The sequence below is a fragment of the Toxotes jaculatrix genome, chromosome 6, assembly GCF_017976425.1.
Source record: "Toxotes jaculatrix isolate fToxJac2 chromosome 6, fToxJac2.pri, whole genome shotgun sequence".
In the NCBI taxonomy this organism is placed as follows: domain Eukaryota; kingdom Metazoa; phylum Chordata; class Actinopteri; family Toxotidae; genus Toxotes; species Toxotes jaculatrix.
In genome coordinates this window covers 23,796,912-23,819,410 of record NC_054399.1, presented here as the reverse complement: position 1 = coordinate 23,819,410, position 22,499 = coordinate 23,796,912, and the positions used below count along the sequence as shown (strand labels likewise).

Here is a 22,499-nt window from a genome sequence, read left to right as displayed (position 1 = left end):
TAACACAAGAAGAAATACATGGTGAACAGGGAAGATTTACTCACAGATGAAGAAATCAAATATAATCAGTTCTTTAAATTACACATTAAATCAACACAACAGTCGCTCTGTGTACACTGACATATCTACAGTAACAGCATTAACCCCATTTTCTCATCTTAGGCCATAGTTTTAGCAGAGAAAACAAAACAAAAACAAACAAACTCAGAAGCAGAGACTCACTCATCAGTGTTCTCATTCTTGATTCCCAGCCAGTCGTTAATTCGTTTCTGACGAACTCCCTTGTGATTGAGCCAGCTAGAGAAAGAGAGAGAGAGACATTACTTCTACTAGGAATCAGTTAGACAGGCTCCTTCCATGTACAGCTGGGTTTTTGGTGCAGTGAATAAATTAGTGAGCCTCCAACAAATGTCCAGCTCTGCTGAAATGACGGAGGACTTGTCCTTAAAAACAAAGCAGGAAATATTCAACTGTCCGAGACCCACAGTAGGAGGAAACACAAGTTCCTAATCCAGCGGCCTGACACTGACTGACCTTTTTTTAGGCCTTGGGACAGAAATGTCCTGGGTGACAGGATGATGTACTTTACAATGTGAGATATAAGAGAATTGTAGAATGCCAGATATTTAGATTTACGGTTTCTACTGTGTTTTCCATGTCTCTAATTCCTTAATGTGATCATTAAACTTTTCTCAACTTTTTTTCCTGTGAAATACTTCTTCCTGACCCTGAAAATATTTCAATAAAATGATTTGAGGAGGAACAATGTGTCTTTGTTCAAAAAGATAGCAACTACACATTGTGAAGGATCACAGGCAGGTTTGTTTGAGGGGATCCCACACCAATCTGTATCTACACAGTCTGAGACCAACAACCAGCAGGAATACTTAATCAGTTTGACAAATAAAATAACTCACTCCTTATAAAAGGAAGAGGGCAGACAACACATAACGTTGAGAGTTGTTGCTTTTCTCTGCTTTAGATTCTCCCATCTTGAGCTCTGGGAAACTCTGAGAAGCATTTTCCAATTGTATTTTGATTTTATGGACAAAAAGACCATCCATTAATAAAAAAAAAATCAAGAGAAATTAAATTAAACAGCTAAAGTATGGGGTTCCATGACTCAGCACAGTTTTCCAGCTAACTTGATAAACCTGATTCCTGAGTCAAACCGCTGCATTATCTGGATCCAAGAGACAGGGCTGAACAAAGTCTCTGAGCCTAACAGCATGCAAGCCTGAATCATCAATATGTCTGTCCTCAGGAGTCCTTAACTCATCGTCTCTGTCCAAACAAGACCTCAGCCCATATCTGCTGTGCTCACAATCAATTATTATCTAAATTATCCATTTCAATTTCAATTTAACAAACCTGACCTTTAAAAAAGCTTGTGTTGTGAAAATGTGTATGTAAATGTACTTACACTAGATACTGGTCCCTGATCTTGCGGAGCTGTATGAGGTCGGGCTTCAGGCTGTTCATCTTCTTGTCTGTCTCGCGGTTGTCCATGGCTTGCGTCTTCAGATCCTGCTCCAGCCGCACCTTGCTGTCGTGGATCTCTCCGAGCCGAGACTTGAGCTTCTCGTAGTTCATCATGATCCGCTCGATCTCCTTGTCGTTGCCCTCACGGCGGAAGCGCTCGATGTAGTCTTTGCTGTAGCGCTCCTGCGTGTGGCACTGCTCCTCAAAGATCTTGATGGTCTCATTGAAGGCTTCGATGGCTGTACGCTTCATCTGGATCTCCTATGTGGGGAGAAGTGCAGGTAAATGAATGGAACAAGAAACTGTTCTGATCTGTTAAGATTATAAAACACAAAACTTAAGCCATCATTTGTATGTGTATCTACCTGCGACGTCTTGGTGTATTCTTCATACAATCTGTCATACTCTTTGCTCTTCTCCTGGTACTGATTGTGGTATTCCTGGAGCTTCTTCCCAACAGCATCAATATTATCCTCCTTCACCAGCTGGTCCTGAGGGATAGAGGAAGAGAAATTAAAGCATTAGAGACTGAGCTGTGCACAGAAATTGAAGACAGGATGAGGAAAAAGGAAAAGCCTATGAGTCAGAGCGTGAGACATCAAAGAATGAAGAGCTATTTGTAATTAAGGACAGAGGAAAAAATGCATGTGCGCGTTTGCTCCCTTCACCTCCGATTGTGCTTACCGAGGGCGACTCCTGAACAGGCTCGTTAATAAACCACCCACAATGCCCTGGGTGTATGGCAAGGTGTGCACGGTTGGAGACATTGCATTGCTCTGAGTAATGACTCGCCTAGCAAACGAGTGGAGCAAGGGAATAAATGCAGCGGCGGCCCTTTGACACCGCAGATGTGTGCAATTATTTAGGGGAGCGTGGCATAAGGGCCATGGGACAGGGCAATATTTTAGCAAGCGGAGATCCTGCTGCCGCTGCAGTCTGGAATGGAAACACCCAGCACGAGACACCGGGTATGGAGGGACGGTTGTGGGTGTGTTACAGAGGAAAACGGTAAGAAAGGAACAGTTTATATTCCGCAATTTGGGTCTAGTTGTTGTTGTTTTTCCTATTGGTTGTGATCACATTTGGCTCATCAGCTTCATTTCAGAGACTCAGATGTGCCAGCAGCAGAAGACACAGCCTCTCAGACGAGTCCAACATGAGCTACCGGACAGGTTTTAAACAAATGCACTTAAAAAACGTCATAGTATAGTAAGGCGTCAAAATAGGCCAAAAAAAGTCATATTTTAGTAAGACCTCAAAATATGCCAAAAAACGTCATAGTAGAGTAAGGCGTCAAAATCGGCCAAAAAAAGTCAAATTTTTTTTTGGCCTCAAAATGTCATAAAAAAGTCAGATTTTTTTTTTGCCTCAAAATGTCATAAAAAACGTCATAGTATAGTAAGGCGTCAAAATCGGCCAAAAAAAGTCAGATTTTTTTTTGACCTCAAAATGTCATAAAAAACGTCATAGTATAGTAAGGCATTTTTTTCGGCCAAAAAAAGTCAAAATTTTTTTGGACCTCAAAATGTCATAAAAAACGTCATAGTATAGTAAGGCGTTTTTTTTCGGCCAAAAAAAGTCTAAATTTTTTTGGACCTCAAAATGTCATAAAAAACGTCAAAGTATAGTAAGGCGTTTTTTTTCGGCCAAAAAAAGTCAAAAAATTTTTTGACCTCAAAATGTCAAAAAACGTCATAGTATAGTAAGGCGTTTTTTTCAGCCAAAAAAAGTCAAAAAAATTTTTGACCTCAAAATGTCATAAAAAACGTCATAGTATAGTAAGGCGTCAAAATCGGCCAAAAAAAGTCAAAATTTTTTTGACCTCAAAATGTCATAAAAAACGCCATAGTATAGTAAGGCGTTTTTTTCGGCCAAAAAAAGTCAAAAAATTTTTTGACCTCAAAATGTCATAAAAAACGTCATAGTATAGTAAGGTGTCAAAATCGGCCAAAAAAAGTCATACTTTAGTATGGCCTCAAAATGTCATAAAAAACGTCATAGTATAGTAAGGCGTTTTTTTCGGCCAAAAAAAGTCAAAATTTTTTTGGACCTCAAAATGTCATAAAAAACGTCATAGTACAGTAAGGCGTTTTTTTCGGCCAAAAAAAGTCAAAATTTTTTTTGACCTCAAAATGTCAAAAAACGTCATAGTATAGTAAGGCGTCAAAATCGGCCAAAAAAAGTCAAAAAAATTTTTGACCTCAAAATGTCATAAAAAACGTCATAGTATAGTAAGGCGTTTTTTTTGGCCAAAAAAAGTCAAAATTTTTTTTGACCTCAAAATGTCATAAAAAACGTCATAGTATAGTAAGGCGTTTTTTTCGGCCAAAAAAAGTCAAAAAATGTTTTGATCTCAAAATGTCATAAAAAACGTCATAGTATAGTAAGGCGTCAAAATGTCATAAAAAACGTCATAGTATAGTAAGGTGTCAAAATCGGCCAAAAAAAGTCATACTTTAGTATGGCCTCAAAATGTCATAAAAAACGTCATAGTATAGTAAGGCGTCAAAATCGGCCAAAAAAAGTCAAAATTTTTTTTGACCTCAAAATGTCATAAAAAACGTCATAGTATAGTAAGGCATTTTTTTCGGCCAAAAAAAGTCTAAATTTTTTTGGACCTCAAAATGTCATAAAAAACGTCATAGTATAGTAAGGTGTCAAAATCGGCCAAAAAAAGTCATACTTTAGTATGGCCTCAAAATGTCATAAAAAACGTCATAGTATAGTAAGGCGTTTTTTTCGGCCAAAAAAAGTCAAAATTTTTTTTGACCTCAAAATGTCATAAAAAACGTCATAGTATAGTAAGGCGTTTTTTTCGGCCAAAAAAAGTCAAAATTTTTTTGGACCTCAAAATGTCATAAAAAACGTCATAGTATAGTAAGGCGTTTTTTTCAGCCAAAAAAAGTCAAAAAAATTTTTGACCTCAAAATGTCATAAAAAACGTCATAGTATAGTAAGGCGTCAAAATCGGCCAAAAAAAGTCAAACATTTTTTTGACCTCAAAATGTCAAAAAACGTCATAAAAACGTAAGGCGTTTTTTTCGGCCAAAAAAAGTCAAAAAATTTTTTGACCTCAAAATGTCAAAAAACGTCATAGTATAGTAAGGCGGTTTTTTCAGCCAAAAAAAGTCAAAAAAATTTTTGACCTCAAAATGTCAAAAAACGTCATAGTATAGTAAGGCGTTTTTTTCAGCCAAAAAAAGTCAAAAAAATTTTTGACCTCAAAATGTCATAAAAAACGTCATAGTATAGTAAGGCGTCAAAATCGGCCAAAAAAAGTCAAACATTTTTTTGACCTCAAAATGTCATAAAAAACGCCATAGTATAGTAAGGCGTTTTTTTCGGCCAAAAAAAGTCAAAATTTTTTTTGACCTCAAAATGTCAAAAAACGTCATAGTATAGTAAGGCGTCAAAATCGGCCAAAAAAAGTCAAAAAAGTTTTTGACCTCAAAATGTCAAAAAACGTCATAGTATAGTAAGGCGTTTTTTTTCGGCCAAAAAAAGTCAACAATTTTTTTGACCTCAAAATGTCATAAAAAACATCATAGTATAGTAAGGAATTTTTTTCAGCCAAAAAAAAGTCAAAATTTTTTTGGACCTCAAAATGTCATAAAAAACGTCATAGTATAGTAAGGTGTCAAAATCGGCCAAAAAAAGTCATACTTTAGTATGGCCTCAAAATGTCATAAAAAACGTCATAAAAACGTAAGGCGTTTTTTTCGGCCAAAAAAAGTCAAAAATTTTTTTGACCTCAAAATGTCATAAAAAACGTCATAGTATAGTAAGGCGTCAAAATGTCATAAAAAACGTCATAGTATAGTAAGGCGTCAAAATCGGCCAAAAAAAGTCAGATTTTTTTTTTACCTCAAAATGTCATAAAAAACGTCATAGTATAGTAAGGCGTTTTTTTCGGCCAAAAAAAGTCTAAATTTTTTTGGACCTCAAAATGTCATAAAAAACGTCATAGTATAGTAAGGTGTCAAAATCGGCCAAAAAAAGTCATACTTTAGTATGGCCTCAAAATGTCATAAAAAACGTCATAGTATAGTAAGGCGTTTTTTTCGGCCAAAAAAAGTCATACTTTAGTATGGCCTCAAAATGTCATAAAAAACGTCATAGTATAGTAAGGCGTCAAAATCAGCCAAAAAAAGTCCAAAATTTTTTTGACCTCAAAATGTCATAAAAAACGTCATAGTATAGTAAGGCGTCAAAATTGGCCAAAAAAAGTCAACAAATTTTTTGACCTCAAAATGTCAAAAAACGTCATAGTATAGTAAGGCGTTTTTTTCGGCCAAAAAAATTCAAAAAAATTTTTGACCTCAAAATGTCATAAAAAACGTCATAGTATAGTAAGGCGTCAAAATTGGCCAAAAAAAGTTAAAACAATTTTTGGCCTCAAAATGTCATAAAAAACGTCATAGTATAGTAAGGCGTCAAAATCGGCCAAAAAAAGTCATACTTTAGTATGGCCTCAAAATATGCCAAAAAATGCTCGGGACTGTGTGTCTGACCCCCTGACCTGCAGTGTGGGTGTTCCTCAGGTCACGGTGCTTGCGCCCTTCCTCCTCACCCTCTACACTGCAGACTTCAGACACAACACGGACGGCTGTGTCCTGCTCAAGTTCTCTGACGACTCTGCTATTGTCGGCCTGATCAGCGATGACGATGATGCAGAGTACAGAGGAGTGACGCAGGACATGGTGGACTGGTGTCGGCCAAACCACCTCCTCATCAACACAGGGAAGACCAAGGAGATGGTGGTGGATTTTCGCAGACACCGGTCTGCCCCCTCACTGGTGAACGTCCAGGGAATGGACATTGTGAGAGTGGACTCTTACAAGTACCTGGGTGTTCACCTAAACCACAAACTGGACTGGACTAACAACACAGACGCACTGTACAGGAAGGGGCAGAGCAGGCTCTACCTCCTGAGGAGACTGCTGTCTTTTGGTGTGCAGGGGGCACTCCTAAAGACCTTCTATGACTCTGTGGTGGCTTCAGCCATCCTGTACGGATTAGTCTGCTGGAGCAGCAGCATAACTGAGAACGAGAGGAAGAAGCTGGACAAAGTCATCAGGAAGTCCAGCTCTGTCCTGGGCTGTCCTCTGGACTCAGTGCGAGAGGTTGGAGAAAGAAGGGTCCTAGCAAAACTGCCATCTATGCTGGACCATGAGTCCCACCCCCTGCAGGACGTCCTGTCAGCTCTGCAGAGCAGTTTCAGTGACAGACTGCTTCACCCTCGGTGTGTGAAGGAGAGATTTAGAAGACCTTTCCTTCCTGCTGCTGTCAGACTCTATAATGAGCATTGTTAACACACAAACTGATTCCAATTTCATGCAACTATCAGTGTAATATCTATGTGCAATAACTCAATTATTAGTGTGCAATATTTATTGTGTATGAAAGTCACTCAACTCAAGAATCTCCATCTCATATTTATTTATGTATGTATTTATGTATGTATGTATATTTTATTTTTAACAACAGCTATTTTCTTAGTTTAGTATCTTTATTAGTTATTCTACTGTTGGAATAGTGTTTATTGAATCTTGTTCTGGCCTTATTGGTGTTACTTATATATTACGTTCACTGACTGTACTGTACCCTTGCTGTTGCTAAATGCAATTTCCCCACTGAGGGACTAATAAAGGATTTTCTTATCTTAAAAAAAGTCATACTTTATTATGGTCTCAAAATGTCATAAAAAACGTCATAGTATAGTAAGGCGTTTTTTTCGGCCAAAAAAAGTCAAAATTTTTTGACCTCAAAATGTCATAAAAAACGTCATAGTATAGTAAGGTGTCAAAATCGGCCAAAAAAAGTCATACTTTAGTATGGCCTCAAAATGTCATAAAAAACGTCATAGTATAGTAAGGCGTTTTTTTCGGCCAAAAAAAGTCAAAAAAATTTTTGACCTCAAAATGTCATAAAAAACGTCATAGTATAGTAAGGCGTTTTTTTCGGCCAAAAGAAGTCAAAAATTTTTTGGACCTCAAAATGTCATAAAAAACGTCATAGTATAGTAAGGCGTCAAAATCGGCCAAAAAAAGTCAAATTTTTTTTAACCTCAAAATGTCATAAAAAACGTCATAGTATAGTAAGGCGTTTTTTTCGGCCAAAAAAAGTCAAAAATTTTTTTGACCTCAAAATGTCAAAAAACGTCATAGTATAGTAAGGCGTTTTTTTCGGCCAAAAAAAGTCAAAATTTTTTGACCTCAAAATGTCATAAAAAACATCATAGTATAGTAAGGTGTCAAAATCGGCCAAAAAAAGTCATACTTTAGTATGGCCTCAAAATGTCATAAAAAACGTCATAGTATAGTAAGGCGTTTTTTTCGGCCAAAAAAAGTCAAAATTTTTTTTGACCTCAAAATGTCATAAAAAACGTCATAGTATAGTAAGGCGTTTTTTTCGGCCAAAAAAAGTCAAAAAATGTTTTGATCTCAAAATGTCATAAAAAACGTCATAGTATAGTAAGGCGTCAAAATGTCATAAAAAACGTCATAGTATAGTAAGGTGTCAAAATCGGCCAAAAAAAGTCATACTTTAGTATGGCCTCAAAATGTCATAAAAAACGTCATAGTATAGTAAGGCGTCAAAATCGGCCAAAAAAAGTCAAAATTTTTTTTGACCTCAAAATGTCATAAAAAACGTCATAGTATAGTAAGGCATTTTTTTCGGCCAAAAAAAGTCTAAATTTTTTTGGACCTCAAAATGTCATAAAAAACGTCATAGTATAGTAAGGTGTCAAAATCGGCCAAAAAAAGTCATACTTTAGTATGGCCTCAAAATGTCATAAAAAACGTCATAGTATAGTAAGGCGTTTTTTTCGGCCAAAAAAAGTCAAAATTTTTTTTAACCTCAAAATGTCATAAAAAACGTCATAGTATAGTAAGGTGTCAAAATCGGCCAAAAAAAGTCATACTTTAGTATGGCCTCAAAATGTCATAAAAAACGTCATAGTATAGTAAGGCGTTTTTTTCGGCCAAAAAAAGTCAAAATTTTTTTGGACCTCAAAATGTCATAAAAAACGTCATAGTATAGTAAGGCGTTTTTTTCGGCCAAAAAAAGTCTAAATTTTTTTGGACCTCAAAATGTCATAAAAAACGTCATAGTACAGTAAGGCGTTTTTTTTCGGCCAAAAAAAGTCCAAATTTTTTTTGACCTCAAAATGTCAAAAAACGTCATAGTATAGTAAGGCGTTTTTTTCGGCCAAAAAAAGTCAAAATTTTTTTTGACCTCAAAATGTCATAAAAAACGTCATAGTATAGTAAGGCGTCAAAATCGGCCAAAAAAAGTCAAAAAAATTTTTGACCTCAAAATGTCAAAAAACGTCATAGTATAGTAAGGCGTTTTTTTCAGCCAAAAAAAGTCAAAAAATTTTTTGATCTCAAAATGTCATGAAAAACGTCATAGTATAGTAAGGCGTCAAAATGTCATAAAAAACGTCATAGTATAGTAAGGCGTCAAAATCGGCCAAAAAAAGTCAAATTTTTTTTAACCTCAAAATGTCATAAAAAACGTCATAGTATAGTAAGGCGTTTTTTTCGGCCAAAAAAAGTCAAAAATTTTTTTGACCTCAAAATGTCAAAAAACGTCATAGTATAGTAAGGTGTCAAAATCGGCCAAAAAAAGTCATACTTTAGTATGGCCTCAAAATGTCATAAAAAACGTCATAGTATAGTAAGGCGTCAAAATCGGCCAAAAAAAGTCAGATTTTTTTTTTTATCTCAAAATGTCATAAAAAACGTCATAGTATAGTAAGGCATTTTTTTCGGCCAAAAAAAGTCTAAATTTTTTTGGACCTCAAAATGTCATAAAAAACGTCATAGTATAGTAAGGTGTCAAAATCGGCCAAAAAAAGTCATACTTTAGTATGGCCTCAAAATGTCATAAAAAACGTCATAGTATAGTAAGGCGTTTTTTTCGGCCAAAAAAAGTCAAAATTTTTTTTAACCTCAAAATGTCATAAAAAACGTCATAGTATAGTAAGGTGTCAAAATCGGCCAAAAAAAGTCATACTTTAGTATGGCCTCAAAATGTCATAAAAAACGTCATAGTATAGTAAGGCGTTTTTTTCGGCCAAAAAAAGTCAAAATTTTTTTGGACCTCAAAATGTCATAAAAAACGTCATAGTACAGTAAGGCGTTTTTTTTCGGCCAAAAAAAGTCAAAATTTTTTTTGACCTCAAAATGTCAAAAAACGTCATAGTATAGTAAGGCGTCAAAATCGGCCAAAAAAAGTCAAAAAATTTTTTGACCTCAAAATGTCATAAAAAACGTCATAGTATAGTAAGGTGTCAAAATCGGCCAAAAAAAGTCATACTTTAGTATGGCCTCAAAATGTCATAAAAAACGTCATAAAAACGTAAGGCGTTTTTTTCGGCCAAAAAAAGTCAAAATTTTTTTTGACCTCAAAATGTCATAAAAAACATCATAGTATAGTAAGGCGTCAAAATCGGCCAAAAAAAGTCAAAAAATTTTTTGACCTCAAAATGTCAAAAAACGTCATAGTATAGTAAGGCGTTTTTTTCGGCCAAAAAAAGTCAAAATTTTTTGACCTCAAAATGTCATAAAAAACGTCATAGTATAGTAAGGTGTCAAAATCGGCCAAAAAAAGTCATACTTTAGTATGGCCTCAAAATGTCATAAAAAACGTCATAGTATAGTAAGGTGTCAAAATCGGCCAAAAAAAGTCAAAATTTTTTTTGACCTCAAAATGTCATAAAAAACGTCATAGTATAGTAAGGCGTTTTTTTCGGCCAAAAAAAGTCAAAAAATTTTTTGATCTCAAAATGTCATAAAAAACGTCATAGTATAGTAAGGCGTCAAAATGTCATAAAAAACGTCATAGTATAGTAAGGTGTCAAAATCGGCCAAAAAAAGTCATACTTTAGTATGGCCTCAAAATGTCATAAAAAACGTCATAGTATAGTAAGGCGTCAAAATGTCATAAAAAACGTCATAGTATAGTAAGGTGTCAAAATCGGCCAAAAAAAGTCATACTTTAGTATGGCCTCAAAATGTCATAAAAAACGTCATAGTATAGTAAGGCGTCAAAATCGGCCAAAAAAAGTCAGATTTTTTTTTGACCTCAAAATGTCATAAAAAACGTCATAGTATAGTAAGGCATTTTTTTCGGCCAAAAAAAGTCTAAATTTTTTTGGACCTCAAAATGTCATAAAAAACGTCATAGTATAGTAAGGTGTCAAAATCGGCCAAAAAAAGTCATACTTTAGTATGGCCTCAAAATGTCATAAAAAACGTCATAGTATAGTAAGGCGTTTTTTTCGGCCAAAAAAAGTCAAAATTTTTTTTAACCTCAAAATGTCATAAAAAACGTCATAGTATAGTAAGGTGTCAAAATCGGCCAAAAAAAGTCATACTTTAGTATGGCCTCAAAATGTCATAAAAAACGTCATAGTATAGTAAGGCGTTTTTTTCGGCCAAAAAAAGTCAAAATTTTTTTGGACCTCAAAATGTCATAAAAAACGTCATAGTATAGTAAGGCGTTTTTTTCGGCCAAAAAAAGTCTAAATTTTTTTGGACCTCAAAATGTCATAAAAAACGTCATAGTACAGTAAGGCGTTTTTTTCGGCCAAAAAAAGTCCAAATTTTTTTTTACCTCAAAATGTCAAAAAACGTCATAGTATAGTAAGGCGTTTTTTTCGGCCAAAAAAAGTCAAAATTTTTTTTGACCTCAAAATGTCATAAAAAACGTCATAGTATAGTAAGGCGTCAAAATCGGCCAAAAAAAGTCAAAAAAATTTTTGACCTCAAAATGTCAAAAAACGTCATAGTATAGTAAGGCGTTTTTTTCAGCCAAAAAAAGTCAAAAAATTTTTTGATCTCAAAATGTCATGAAAAACGTCATAGTATAGTAAGGCGTCAAAATGTCATAAAAAACGTCATAGTATAGTAAGGCGTCAAAATCGGCCAAAAAAAGTCAAATTTTTTTTAACCTCAAAATGTCATAAAAAACGTCATAGTATAGTAAGGCGTTTTTTTCGGCCAAAAAAAGTCAAAAAATTTTTTGACCTCAAAATGTCAAAAAACGTCATAGTATAGTAAGGCGTTTCTTTCGGCCAAAAAAAGTCAAAAAAATTTTTGACCTCAAAATGTCATAAAAAACGTCATGGTATAGTAAGGCGTTTTTTTCGGCCAAAAAAAGTCAAAATTTTTTGACCTCAAAATGTCATAAAAAACGTCATAGTATAGTAAGGTGTCAAAATCGGCCAAAAAAAGTCATACTTTAGTATGGCCTCAAAATGTCATAAAAAACGTCATAAAAACGTAAGGCGTTTTTTTCGGCCAAAAAAAGTCAAAATTTTTTTTGACCTCAAAATGTCATAAAAAACGTCATAGTATAGTAAGGCGTTTTTTTCGGCCAAAAAAAGTCAAAAAATTTTTTGATCTCAAAATGTCATAAAAAACGTCATAGTATAGTAAGGCGTCAAAATGTCATAAAAAACGTCATAGTATAGTAAGGTGTCAAAATCGGCCAAAAAAAGTCATACTTTAGTATGGCCTCAAAATGTCATAAAAAACGTCATAGTATAGTAAGGCGTCAAAATCGGCCAAAAAAAGTCAGATTTTTTTTTGACCTCAAAATGTCATAAAAAACGTCATAGTATAGTAAGGCATTTTTTTCGGCCAAAAAAAGTCTAAATTTTTTTGGACCTCAAAATGTCATAAAAAACGTCACAGTATAGTAAGGCGTCAAAATCGGCCAAAAAAAGTCATACTTTAGTATGGCCTCAAAATGTCATAAAAAACGTCATAGTACAGTAAGGCATTTTTTTCGGCCAAAAAAAGTCTAAATTTTTTTGGACCTCAAAATGTCAAAAAACGTCATAGTATAGTAAGGCGTCAAAATCGGCCAAAAAAAGTCAAAAAATTTTTTGACCTCAAAATGTCATAAAAAACGTCATAGTATAGTAAGGCGTTTTTTTCGGCCAAAAAAAGTCAAAATTTTTTTTGACCTCAAAATGTCATAAAAAACGTCATAGTATAGTAAGGCGTCAAAATCGGCCAAAAAAAGTCAAAAAATTTTTTGACCTCAAAATGTCAAAAAACGTCATAGTATAGTAAGGCGTTTTTTTCAGCCAAAAAAAGTCAAAAAATTTTTTGATCTCAAAATGTCATGAAAAACGTCATAGTATAGTAAGGCGTCAAAATGTCATAAAAAACGTCATAGTATAGTAAGGCGTCAAAATCGGCCAAAAAAAGTCAAATTTTTTTTAACCTCAAAATGTCATAAAAAACGTCATAGTATAGTAAGGCGTTTTTTTCGGCCAAAAAAAGTCAAAAATTTTTTTGACCTCAAAATGTCAAAAAACGTCATAGTATAGTAAGGCGTTTTTTTCGGCCAAAAAAAGTCAAAATTTTTTGACCTCAAAATGTCATAAAAAACGTCATAGTATAGTAAGGTGTCAAAATCGGCCAAAAAAAGTCATACTTTAGTATGGCCTCAAAATGTCATAAAAAACGTCATAGTATAGTAAGGCGTCAAAATCGGCCAAAAAAAGTCAGATTTTTTTTTGACCTCAAAATGTCATAAAAAACGTCATAGTATAGTAAGGCATTTTTTTCGGCCAAAAAAAGTCTAAATTTTTTTGGACCTCAAAATGTCATAAAAAACGTCATAGTATAGTAAGGTGTCAAAATCGGCCAAAAAAAGTCATACTTTAGTATGGCCTCAAAATGTCATAAAAAACGTCATAGTATAGTAAGGCGTTTTTTTCGGCCAAAAAAAGTCAAAATTTTTTTTAACCTCAAAATGTCATAAAAAACGTCATAGTATAGTAAGGTGTCAAAATCGGCCAAAAAAAGTCATACTTTAGTATGGCCTCAAAATGTCATAAAAAACGTCATTGTATAGTAAGGCGTTTTTTTCGGCCAAAAAAAGTCAAAATTTTTTTTGACCTCAAAATGTCATAAAAAACGTCATAGTATAGTAAGGCGTTTTTTTCGGCCAAAAAAAGTCTAAATTTTTTTGGACCTCAAAATGTCATAAAAAACGTCATAGTACAGTAAGGCGTTTTTTTCGGCCAAAAAAAGTCAAAATTTTTTTTGACCTCAAAATGTCAAAAAACGTCATAGTATAGTAAGGCGTCAAAATCGGCCAAAAAAAGTCAAAAAATTTTTTGACCTCAAAATGTCATAAAAAACGTCATAGTATAGTAAGGTGTCAAAATCGGCCAAAAAAAGTCATACTTTAGTATGGCCTCAAAATGTCATAAAAAACGTCATAAAAACGTAAGGCGTTTTTTTCGGCCAAAAAAAGTCAAAATTTTTTTTGACCTCAAAATGTCATAAAAAACATCATAGTATAGTAAGGCGTCAAAATCGGCCAAAAAAAGTCAAAAATTTTTTTGACCTCAAAATGTCAAAAAACGTCATAGTATAGTAAGGCGTTTTTTTCGGCCAAAAAAAGTCAAAATTTTTTGACCTCAAAATGTCATAAAAAACGTCATAGTATAGTAAGGTGTCAAAATCGGCCAAAAAAAGTCATACTTTAGTATGGCCTCAAAATGTCATAAAAAACGTCATAGTATAGTAAGGTGTCAAAATCGGCCAAAAAAAGTCAAAATTTTTTTTGACCTCAAAATGTCATAAAAAACGTCATAGTATAGTAAGGCGTTTTTTTCGGCCAAAAAAAGTCAAAAAATTTTTTGATCTCAAAATGTCATAAAAAACGTCATAGTATAGTAAGGCGTCAAAATGTCATAAAAAACGTCATAGTATAGTAAGGTGTCAAAATCGGCCAAAAAAAGTCATACTTTAGTATGGCCTCAAAATGTCATAAAAAACGTCATAGTATAGTAAGGCGTCAAAATGTCATAAAAAACGTCATAGTATAGTAAGGTGTCAAAATCGGCCAAAAAAAGTCATACTTTAGTATGGCCTCAAAATGTCATAAAAAACGTCATAGTATAGTAAGGCGTCAAAATCGGCCAAAAAAAGTCAGATTTTTTTTTGACCTCAAAATGTCATAAAAAACGTCATAGTATAGTAAGGCATTTTTTTCGGCCAAAAAAAGTCTAAATTTTTTTGGACCTCAAAATGTCATAAAAAACGTCATAGTATAGTAAGGTGTCAAAATCGGCCAAAAAAAGTCATACTTTAGTATGGCCTCAAAATGTCATAAAAAACGTCATAGTATAGTAAGGCGTTTTTTTCGGCCAAAAAAAGTCATACTTTAGTATGGCCTCAAAATGTCATAAAAAACGTCATAGTATAGTAAGGTGTCAAAATCGGCCAAAAAAAGTCATACTTTAGTATGGCCTCAAAATGTCATAAAAAACGTCATAGTATAGTAAGGCGTTTTTTTCGGCCAAAAAAAGTCAAAATTTTTTTTGACTTCAAAATGTCATAAAAAATGTCATAGTATAGTAAGGCGTTTTTTTCGGCCAAAAAAAGTCTAAATTTTTTTGGACCTCAAAATGTCATAAAAAACGTCATAGTACAGTAAGGCGTTTTTTTTCGGCCAAAAAAAGTCAAAATTTTTTTTGACCTCAAAATGTCAAAAAACGTCATAGTATAGTAAGGCGTCAAAATCGGCCAAAAAAAGTCAAAAAATTTTTTGACCTCAAAATGTCATAAAAAACGTCATAGTATAGTAAGGCGTTTTTTTCGGCCAAAAAAAGTCAAAATTTTTTTTGACCTCAAAATGTCATAAAAAACGTCATAGTATAGTAAGGCGTCAAAATCGGCCAAAAAAAGTCAAAAATTTTTTTGACCTCAAAATGTCATAAAAAACGCCATAGTATAGTAAGGCGTTTTTTTCGGCCAAAAAAAGTCAAAAAATTTTTTGACCTCAAAATGTCAAAAAACGTCATAGTATAGTAAGGCGTTTTTTTCAGCCAAAAAAAGTCAAAAAAATTTTTGACCTCAAAATGTCATAGAAAACGTCATAGTATAGTAAGGCGTTTTTTTCGGCCAAAAAAAGTCTAAATTTTTTTGGACCTCAAAATGTCATAAAAAACGTCATAGTATAGTAAGGCGTCAAAATCGGCCAAAAAAAGTCAAAAAATTTTTTGACCTCAAAATGTCATAAAAAACGTCATAGTATAGTAAGGCGTTTTTTTCGGCCTCAAAATGTCATAAAAAACGTCATAGTATAGTAAGGCGTCAAAATCGGCCAAAAAAAGTCAAAAAAATTTTTGACCTCAAAATGTCATAAAAAACATCATAGTATAGTAAGGCATTTTTTTCGGCCAAAAAAAGTCTAAATTTTTTTGGACCTCAAAATGTCATAAAAAACGTCATAGTATAGTAAGGTGTCAAAATCGGCCAAAAAAAGTCATACTTTAGTATGACCTCAAAATGTCATAAAAAACGTCATAGTATAGTAAGGCGTCAAAATCGGCAAAAAAAAGTCAAAAAAATTTTTGACCTCAAAATGTCAAAAAAACGTCATAGTATAGTAAGGCGTCAAAATGTCATAAAAAACGTCATAGTATAGTAAGGCGTCAAAATCGGCCAAAAAAAGTCAGATTTTTTTTTGACCTCAAAATGTCATAAAAAACGTCATAGTATAGTAAGGCGTCAAAATCGGCCAAAAAAAGTCAAAAAATTTTTTGACCTCAAAATGTCAAAAAACGTCATAGTATAGTAAGGCGTCAAAATGTCATAAAAAACGTCATAGTATATTAAGGCGTCAAAATCGGCCAAAAAAAGTCAAAAAAATTTTTGACCTCAAAATGTCATAAAAAACGTCATAGTATAGTAAGGCGTTTTTTTCGGCCAAAAAAAGTCAAAAAAATTTTTGACCTCAAAATGTCAAAAAACGTCATAGTATAGTAAGGCGTTTTTTTCGGCCAAAAAAAGTCAAAAAAATTTTTGATCTCAAAATGTCATAAAAAACGTCATAGTATAGTAAGGCGTCAAAATGTCATAAAAAACGTCATAGTATAGTAAGGCGTCAAAATGTCATAAAAAACGTCATAGTATAGTAAGGCGTTTTTTTCGGCCAAAAAAAGTCTAAATTTTTTTGGACCTCAAAATGTCATAAAAAACGTCATAGTACAGTAAGGCGTTTTTTTCGGCCAAAAAAAGTCAAAATTGTTTTTGACCTCAAAATGTCAAAAAACGTCATAGTATAGTAAGGCGTCAAAATCGGCCAAAAAAAGTCAAAAAATTTTTTGACCTCAAAATGTCATAAAAAACGTCATAGTATAGTAAGGTGTCAAAATCGGCCAAAAAAAGTCATACTTTAGTATGGCCTCAAAATGTCATAAAAAACGTCATAAAAACGTAAGGCGTTTTTTTCGGCCAAAAAAAGTCAAAATTTTTTTTGACCTCAAAATGTCATAAAAAACATCATAGTATAGTAAGGCGTCAAAATCGGCCAAAAAAAGTCAAAAATTTTTTTTACCTCAAAATGTCATAAAAAACGTCATAGTATAGTAAGGTGTCAAAATCGGCCAAAAAAAGTCATACTTTAGTATGGCCTCAAAATGTCATAAAAAACGTCATAGTATAGTAAGGCGTTTTTTTCGGCCAAAAAAAGTCAAAATTTTTTTTGACCTCAAAATGTCATAAAAAACGTCATAGTATAGTAAGGCGTTTTTTTCGGCCAAAAAAAGTCAAAAAAATTTTTGATCTCAAAATGTCATAAAAAACGTCATAGTATAGTAAGGCGTCAAAATGTCATAAAAAACGTCATAGTATAGTAAGGTGTCAAAATCGGCCAAAAAAAGTCATACTTTAGTATGGCCTCAAAATGTCATAAAAAACGTCATAGTATAGTAAGGCGTCAAAATCGGCCAAAAAAAGTCAGATTTTTTTTTGACCTCAAAATGTCATAAAAAACGTCATAGTATAGTAAGGCGTTCTTTTCGGTCAAAAAAAGTCAAAATTTTTTTGACCTCAAAATGTCATAAAAAACGTCATAGTATAGTAAGGCGTCAAAATCGATCCAAAAAAAGTCAGATTTTTTTTTTACCTCAAAATGTCATAAAAAACGTCATAGTATAATAAGGCGTTTTTTTTGGCCAAAAAAAGTCAAAAAAATTTTTGACCTCAAAATGTCATAAAAAACGTCATAGTATAGTAAGGCGTTTTTTTCGGCCAAAAAAAGTCAAAAAAATTTTTGACCTCAAAATGTCAAAAAACGTCATAGTATAGTATGGCCTCAAAATGTCATAAAAAACGTCATAGTATAGTAAGGCGTCAAAATCGGCCAAAAAAAGTCAAAAAATTTTTTGACCTCAAAATGTCAAAAAACGTCATAGTATAGTAAGGCGTTTTTTTCAGCCAAAAAAAGTCAAAAAAAATTTTTGACCTCAAAATGTCATAGAAAACGTCATAGTATAGTAAGGCGTCAAAATCGGCCAAAAAAAGTCAAAAATTTTTTTGACCTCAAAATGTCAAAAAACGTCATAGTATAGTAAGGCGTTTTTTTCAGCCAAAAAAAGTCAAAAAATTTTTTGATCTCAAAATGTCATAAAAAACGTCATAGTATAGTAAGGCGTCAAAATGTCATAAAAAACGTCATAGTATAGTAAGGCGTCAAAATCGGTCAAGAAAAGTCAAAAATTTTTTTGACTTCAAGATGTCATAAAAAACGTCATAGTATAGTAAGGCGTTTTTTCCGGCCAAAAAAAAGTCAAAAAATTTTTTTGACCTCAAAATGTCATAAAAAACGTCATAGTATAGTAAGGCGTTTTTTTTGGCCAAAAAAAGTCAAAAAAATTTTTGACCTCAAAATGTCATAAAAAACGTCATAGTATAGTAAGGCGTTTTTTTTGGCCAAAAAAAGTCAAAAAAATTTTTGACCTCAAAATGTCATAAAAAACATCATAGTATTGTAAGGCGTTTTTTTCGGCCAAAAAAAAGTCAAAAATTTTTTTGACCTCAAAATGTCATAAAAAACGTCATAGTATAATAAGGCGTTTTTTTTGGCCAAAAAAAGTCAAAAAAATTTTTGACCTCAAAATGTCATAAAAAACGTCATAGTATAGTAAGGCGTTTTTTTCGGCCAAAAAAAGTCAAAATTTTTTTGGACCTCAAAATGTCATAAAAAACGTCATAGTATAGTAAGGCGTTTTTTTCGGCCAAAAAAAGTCAAAAATCTTTTTGACCTCAAAATGTCATAAAAAACGTCATAGTATAGTAAGGCGTTCTTTTCGGTCAAAAAAAGTCAAAATTTTTTTGACCTCAAAATGTCATAAAAAACGTCATAGTATAGTAAGGCGTCAAAATCGATCCAAAAAAAGTCAGATTTTTTTTTACCTCAAAATGTCATAAAAAACGTCATAGTATAATAAGGCGTTTTTTTTGGCCAAAAAAAGTCAAAAAAATTTTTGACCTCAAAATGTCATAAAAAACGTCATAGTATAGTAAGGCGTTTTTTTCGGCCAAAAAAAGTCAAAATTTTTTTGGACCTCAAAATGTCATAAAAAACGTCATAGTATAGTAAGGCGTTTTTTTCGGCCAAAAAAAGTCAAAAATCTTTTTGACCTCAAAATGTCATAAAAAACGTCATAGTATAGTAAGGCGTCAAAATCGATCCAAAAAAAGTCAGATTTTTTTTTACCTCAAAATGTCATAAAAAACGTCATAGTATAGTAAGGAGTTTTTTTCGGCCAAAAAAAGTCAAAACATTTTTTGACCTCAAAATGTCATAAAAAACGTCATAGTATAGGAAGGAGTTTTTTTCGGCCAAAAAAAGTTAAAAAATTTTTTGACCTCAAAATGTCATAAAAAACGTCATAGTATAGGAAGGCGTTTTTTTCGGCCAAAAAAAGTTAAAAAATTCTTTGACCTCAAAATGTCATAAAAAACGTCATGGTATAGTAAGGCGTTTTTTTCGGCCAAAAAAAGTCAAAAATTTTTTTGACCTCAAAATGTCATAAAAAACGTCATAGTATAGTAAGGCGTTTTTTTCGGCCAAAAAAAGTCAAAAATTTTTTTAACCTTAAAATGTCATAAAAAACGTCATAGTATAGTAAGGCATTTTTTTCGGCCAAAAAAAGTCAAAAATTTTTTTGACCTCAAAATGTCATAAAAAACGTCATAGTATAGGAAGGCGTTTTTTTCGGCCAAAAAAAGTTACAAATTTTTTTGACCTCAAAATGTCATTAAAAACGTCATAGTATAGTAAGGTGTTTTTTTCGGCCAAAAAAAGTCAAAATTTTTTTTGACCTCAAAATGTAATAAAAAACTTGACAGTATAGTAAGGCGTTTTTTTCGGCCAAAAAAAGTCAAAAATTTTTTTGACCTCAAAATGTCATAAAAAACGTCATAGTATAGTAAGGAGTTTTTTTCAGCCAAAAAAAAGTCAAAATTTTTTTGGACCTCAAAATGTCATAAAAAACGTCATAGTATAGTAAGGCGTCAAAATCGGCCAAAAAAAGTCAGATTTTTTTTTGGTCTCAAAATGTCATAAAAAACGTCATAGTATAGTAAGGCGTCAAAATCGGCCAAAAAAAGTCAGATTTTTTTTTGGCCTCAAAATGTCATAAAAAACGTCATAGTATAGTAAGGCGTCAAAATCGGCCAAAAAAAGTCAGATTTTTTTTTGGTCTCAAAATGTCATAAAAAACGTCATAGTATAGTAAGGCATCAAAATCGGCCAAAAAAAGTCAGATTTTTTTTTGGCCTCAAAATGTCATAAAAAACGTCATAGTATAGTAAGGCATCAAAATCGGCCAAAAAAAGTCAGATTTTTTTTTGGCCTCAAAATGTCATAAAAAACGTCATAGTATAGTAAGGCGTCAAAATAGGCAAAAAATAGTCATATTTTAGTAAGACCTCAAAATGTCTTAAAAAACGTCATAGTATAGTAAGGCGTCAAAATAGGCCAAACTGCATCAAACACTCTAAAGGACTTCTCTGAAACAGGAAACAAAAGTCAACACACTTGAGCTGTTAGAGCTGATCACTCTTCATATTCAACCACTGAACTGAAGGTGCAGACAACTAAATCATTCAGCCAAAAGTTTGTCACTCTCATTTCAGTTCATCCCAAAGGTAATGGATGGGGTTTAAATTTATGAACTGTCATGGTGAAACAGGAAAGAGACAGAAACTGCTGACACAAAGCTGAAATCCCACTTCTGTCTAAAATATCACTTTATACTGCAACATCAAGACAGTGGATCCCAAAATTTATGACCTGTGACCTCTCCTCAGAGACTGTGGGCACTTTTTCCTCCTGGGTTGTCTGGGTCTATGAACTTCAGCTGTTTAGCTCAAATGCTCTTTACTGCACTAAAATAAAGCTGATTGCTAAAATGTTACACTGAAACCAAGATGAATGGAAGAACATTAAGACAATGTGTGTCTTGTTGGATGGGTGCGTGTGAGCACTTGTGTGTGCAGACCTGCTGGAAGCGGGAGATGGGGTACATGAGTTTGACGTCCAGCTTGGTGTTGTACTGAGCCAGAGACTCGTGTCTGTAGTGGCTGATGAGCTCCACAACTGAGCTGAACGTCAGGGGGTCAGAGAAACCGTACTTTCCATCCCGATGATAGATCTTTATCAGCTTGTTGTTGCCCCCTTTCCTGAGCACAGACAGGAATAAAAAGATAGGCAAGGAGGTGAGAGTGTATCCATGCTGTATTCAAACCTGTTTAGTGCTAAAAACTGATTAAAACAGACAGATTCTTGTTAATATTCACACTTTAACAGCTTCTACTTCAACACTCAGTTCCCCTCAAACACTTTATTTCCAGGGCAGTGGGCTATTTGCTCCAATTTACCAGGATGCATGCTTCTCAAGACATGATTTTCTTCTAACTGTAATTAACTAGAAGGGTGGCTGTATAAAAGTGGAGCAGAAGAACACTACCAGTCCTACCAACCTACGTAAATCCCCCTGTGGTTTTAAAATCACTCCATTCATGACTCTGACACAAACAAAGAGTTTACCTTAGTGTGAGCGTGTAGTCGCCCTGCATCTTGGTGGATGCATCCCGGACCAGGAAGGTCCCATCAGGCATGTCTCTGAGCTTGTCATTCACCTCCTCTCTGCACACAAAAGCAGAATGCACATGTAGCAAAACAGAGTTTGAGTCGGTTCCGTGATCTGTGCACAGATGGTGTTCATTTTGAAAAGTCTGGCTCCAATTATCAGTGGCAGGCATTGAGGACTTTCCCCGCGGCCACACACACCTCAGAGTAAACAGGCCATCAGTTAAATGATGTTGGGAGTGACTGGACGGACTGGTCCCAGCCAACAGTCTCTCTGCTCTGGATGAGTATGAGTGTGTGTGTTAAAGGTGGCAGACTGGCTGTCTGCACTGTAGGCGTGGTTATCATCTGACTGTGTGTGGACGATGGCTGAGAACTAACATACACTTAGGAAGGTAAGACAGTGGCTAAGGCCTAAACACTTAAGACTCATTGCTTCTACAGATTTACACTGAAAAAGTACAAATTTTATGACCAAACATCAAGAAGCTGCTCCATTTGTTTCTGAAACTCCAACTCAAATCCAAGGAAACTGGTAGATTTAAGGGCTTTATAACAAAAATCAGGGAGTTTATCTTTAAAGTATTTATTGAACAAAGCGGTATGAGTGTGTACAATTCATATAGTGAACTGTGAAGAACAAATTCACAGACTATGACAAAGTATAACCAGGTTACTGGTATAAAAATAAGACACAGCCAGGAACCTCTGTTGCACTACACAGTCAATCAACCCAGGTGATGTGTTAGTCACTTTAAATTGAAGGCACAGCATGAGTGAGTTACCTGGATATGTCTCCCCAGTACCATTCAGCCTCTTGCAGTGAGCCTCCTGCTCCTCCATCCTTGGCACCGTTGTTGCTGCCCCCTCCTACCCCGACCGAGGAGGGCTGCTGGGGCTTCGCTGGCTTTGGAGGAAGAGCTGGAGGAGAGACAGAGAGAACATACACTGTGGGTTTTTGGGTTTCTACAGTTGTGCAGCAAAGTTCAACCATCCGTTCACTAATGCAGACAAGAGTCCAGACTCTTTCACAGTATATGAGGAGAAGCTCTCCAGATGCTTCATACAACCATATACACAAACAACTACACCAGAAG

The 22,499-nt window shown here is 34.0% G+C and overlaps 1 protein-coding gene across 3 annotated transcripts in view; it reads right to left on the bottom strand.

The window, feature by feature from the left end:
- The window catches only part of pik3r3b (phosphoinositide-3-kinase, regulatory subunit 3b (gamma)), a 191,814-nt gene that overhangs the window by 4,716 nt on the left and 164,599 nt on the right, over positions 1 to 22,499 (bottom strand). For all 3 annotated transcript variants that reach the window (XM_041039885.1, XM_041039883.1, XM_041039884.1), the window contains 6 exons: positions 22,188 to 22,323; positions 21,361 to 21,459; positions 20,813 to 20,993; positions 1,848 to 1,973; positions 1,424 to 1,743; positions 223 to 297 (listed from right to left, as the gene is read on the bottom strand). In XM_041039885.1, the coding sequence (XP_040895819.1) occupies positions 223 to 297; positions 1,424 to 1,743; positions 1,848 to 1,973; positions 20,813 to 20,993; positions 21,361 to 21,459; positions 22,188 to 22,323 (937 nt within the window). The remainder of the gene's footprint in view (positions 1 to 222; positions 298 to 1,423; positions 1,744 to 1,847; positions 1,974 to 20,812; positions 20,994 to 21,360; positions 21,460 to 22,187; positions 22,324 to 22,499) is intronic.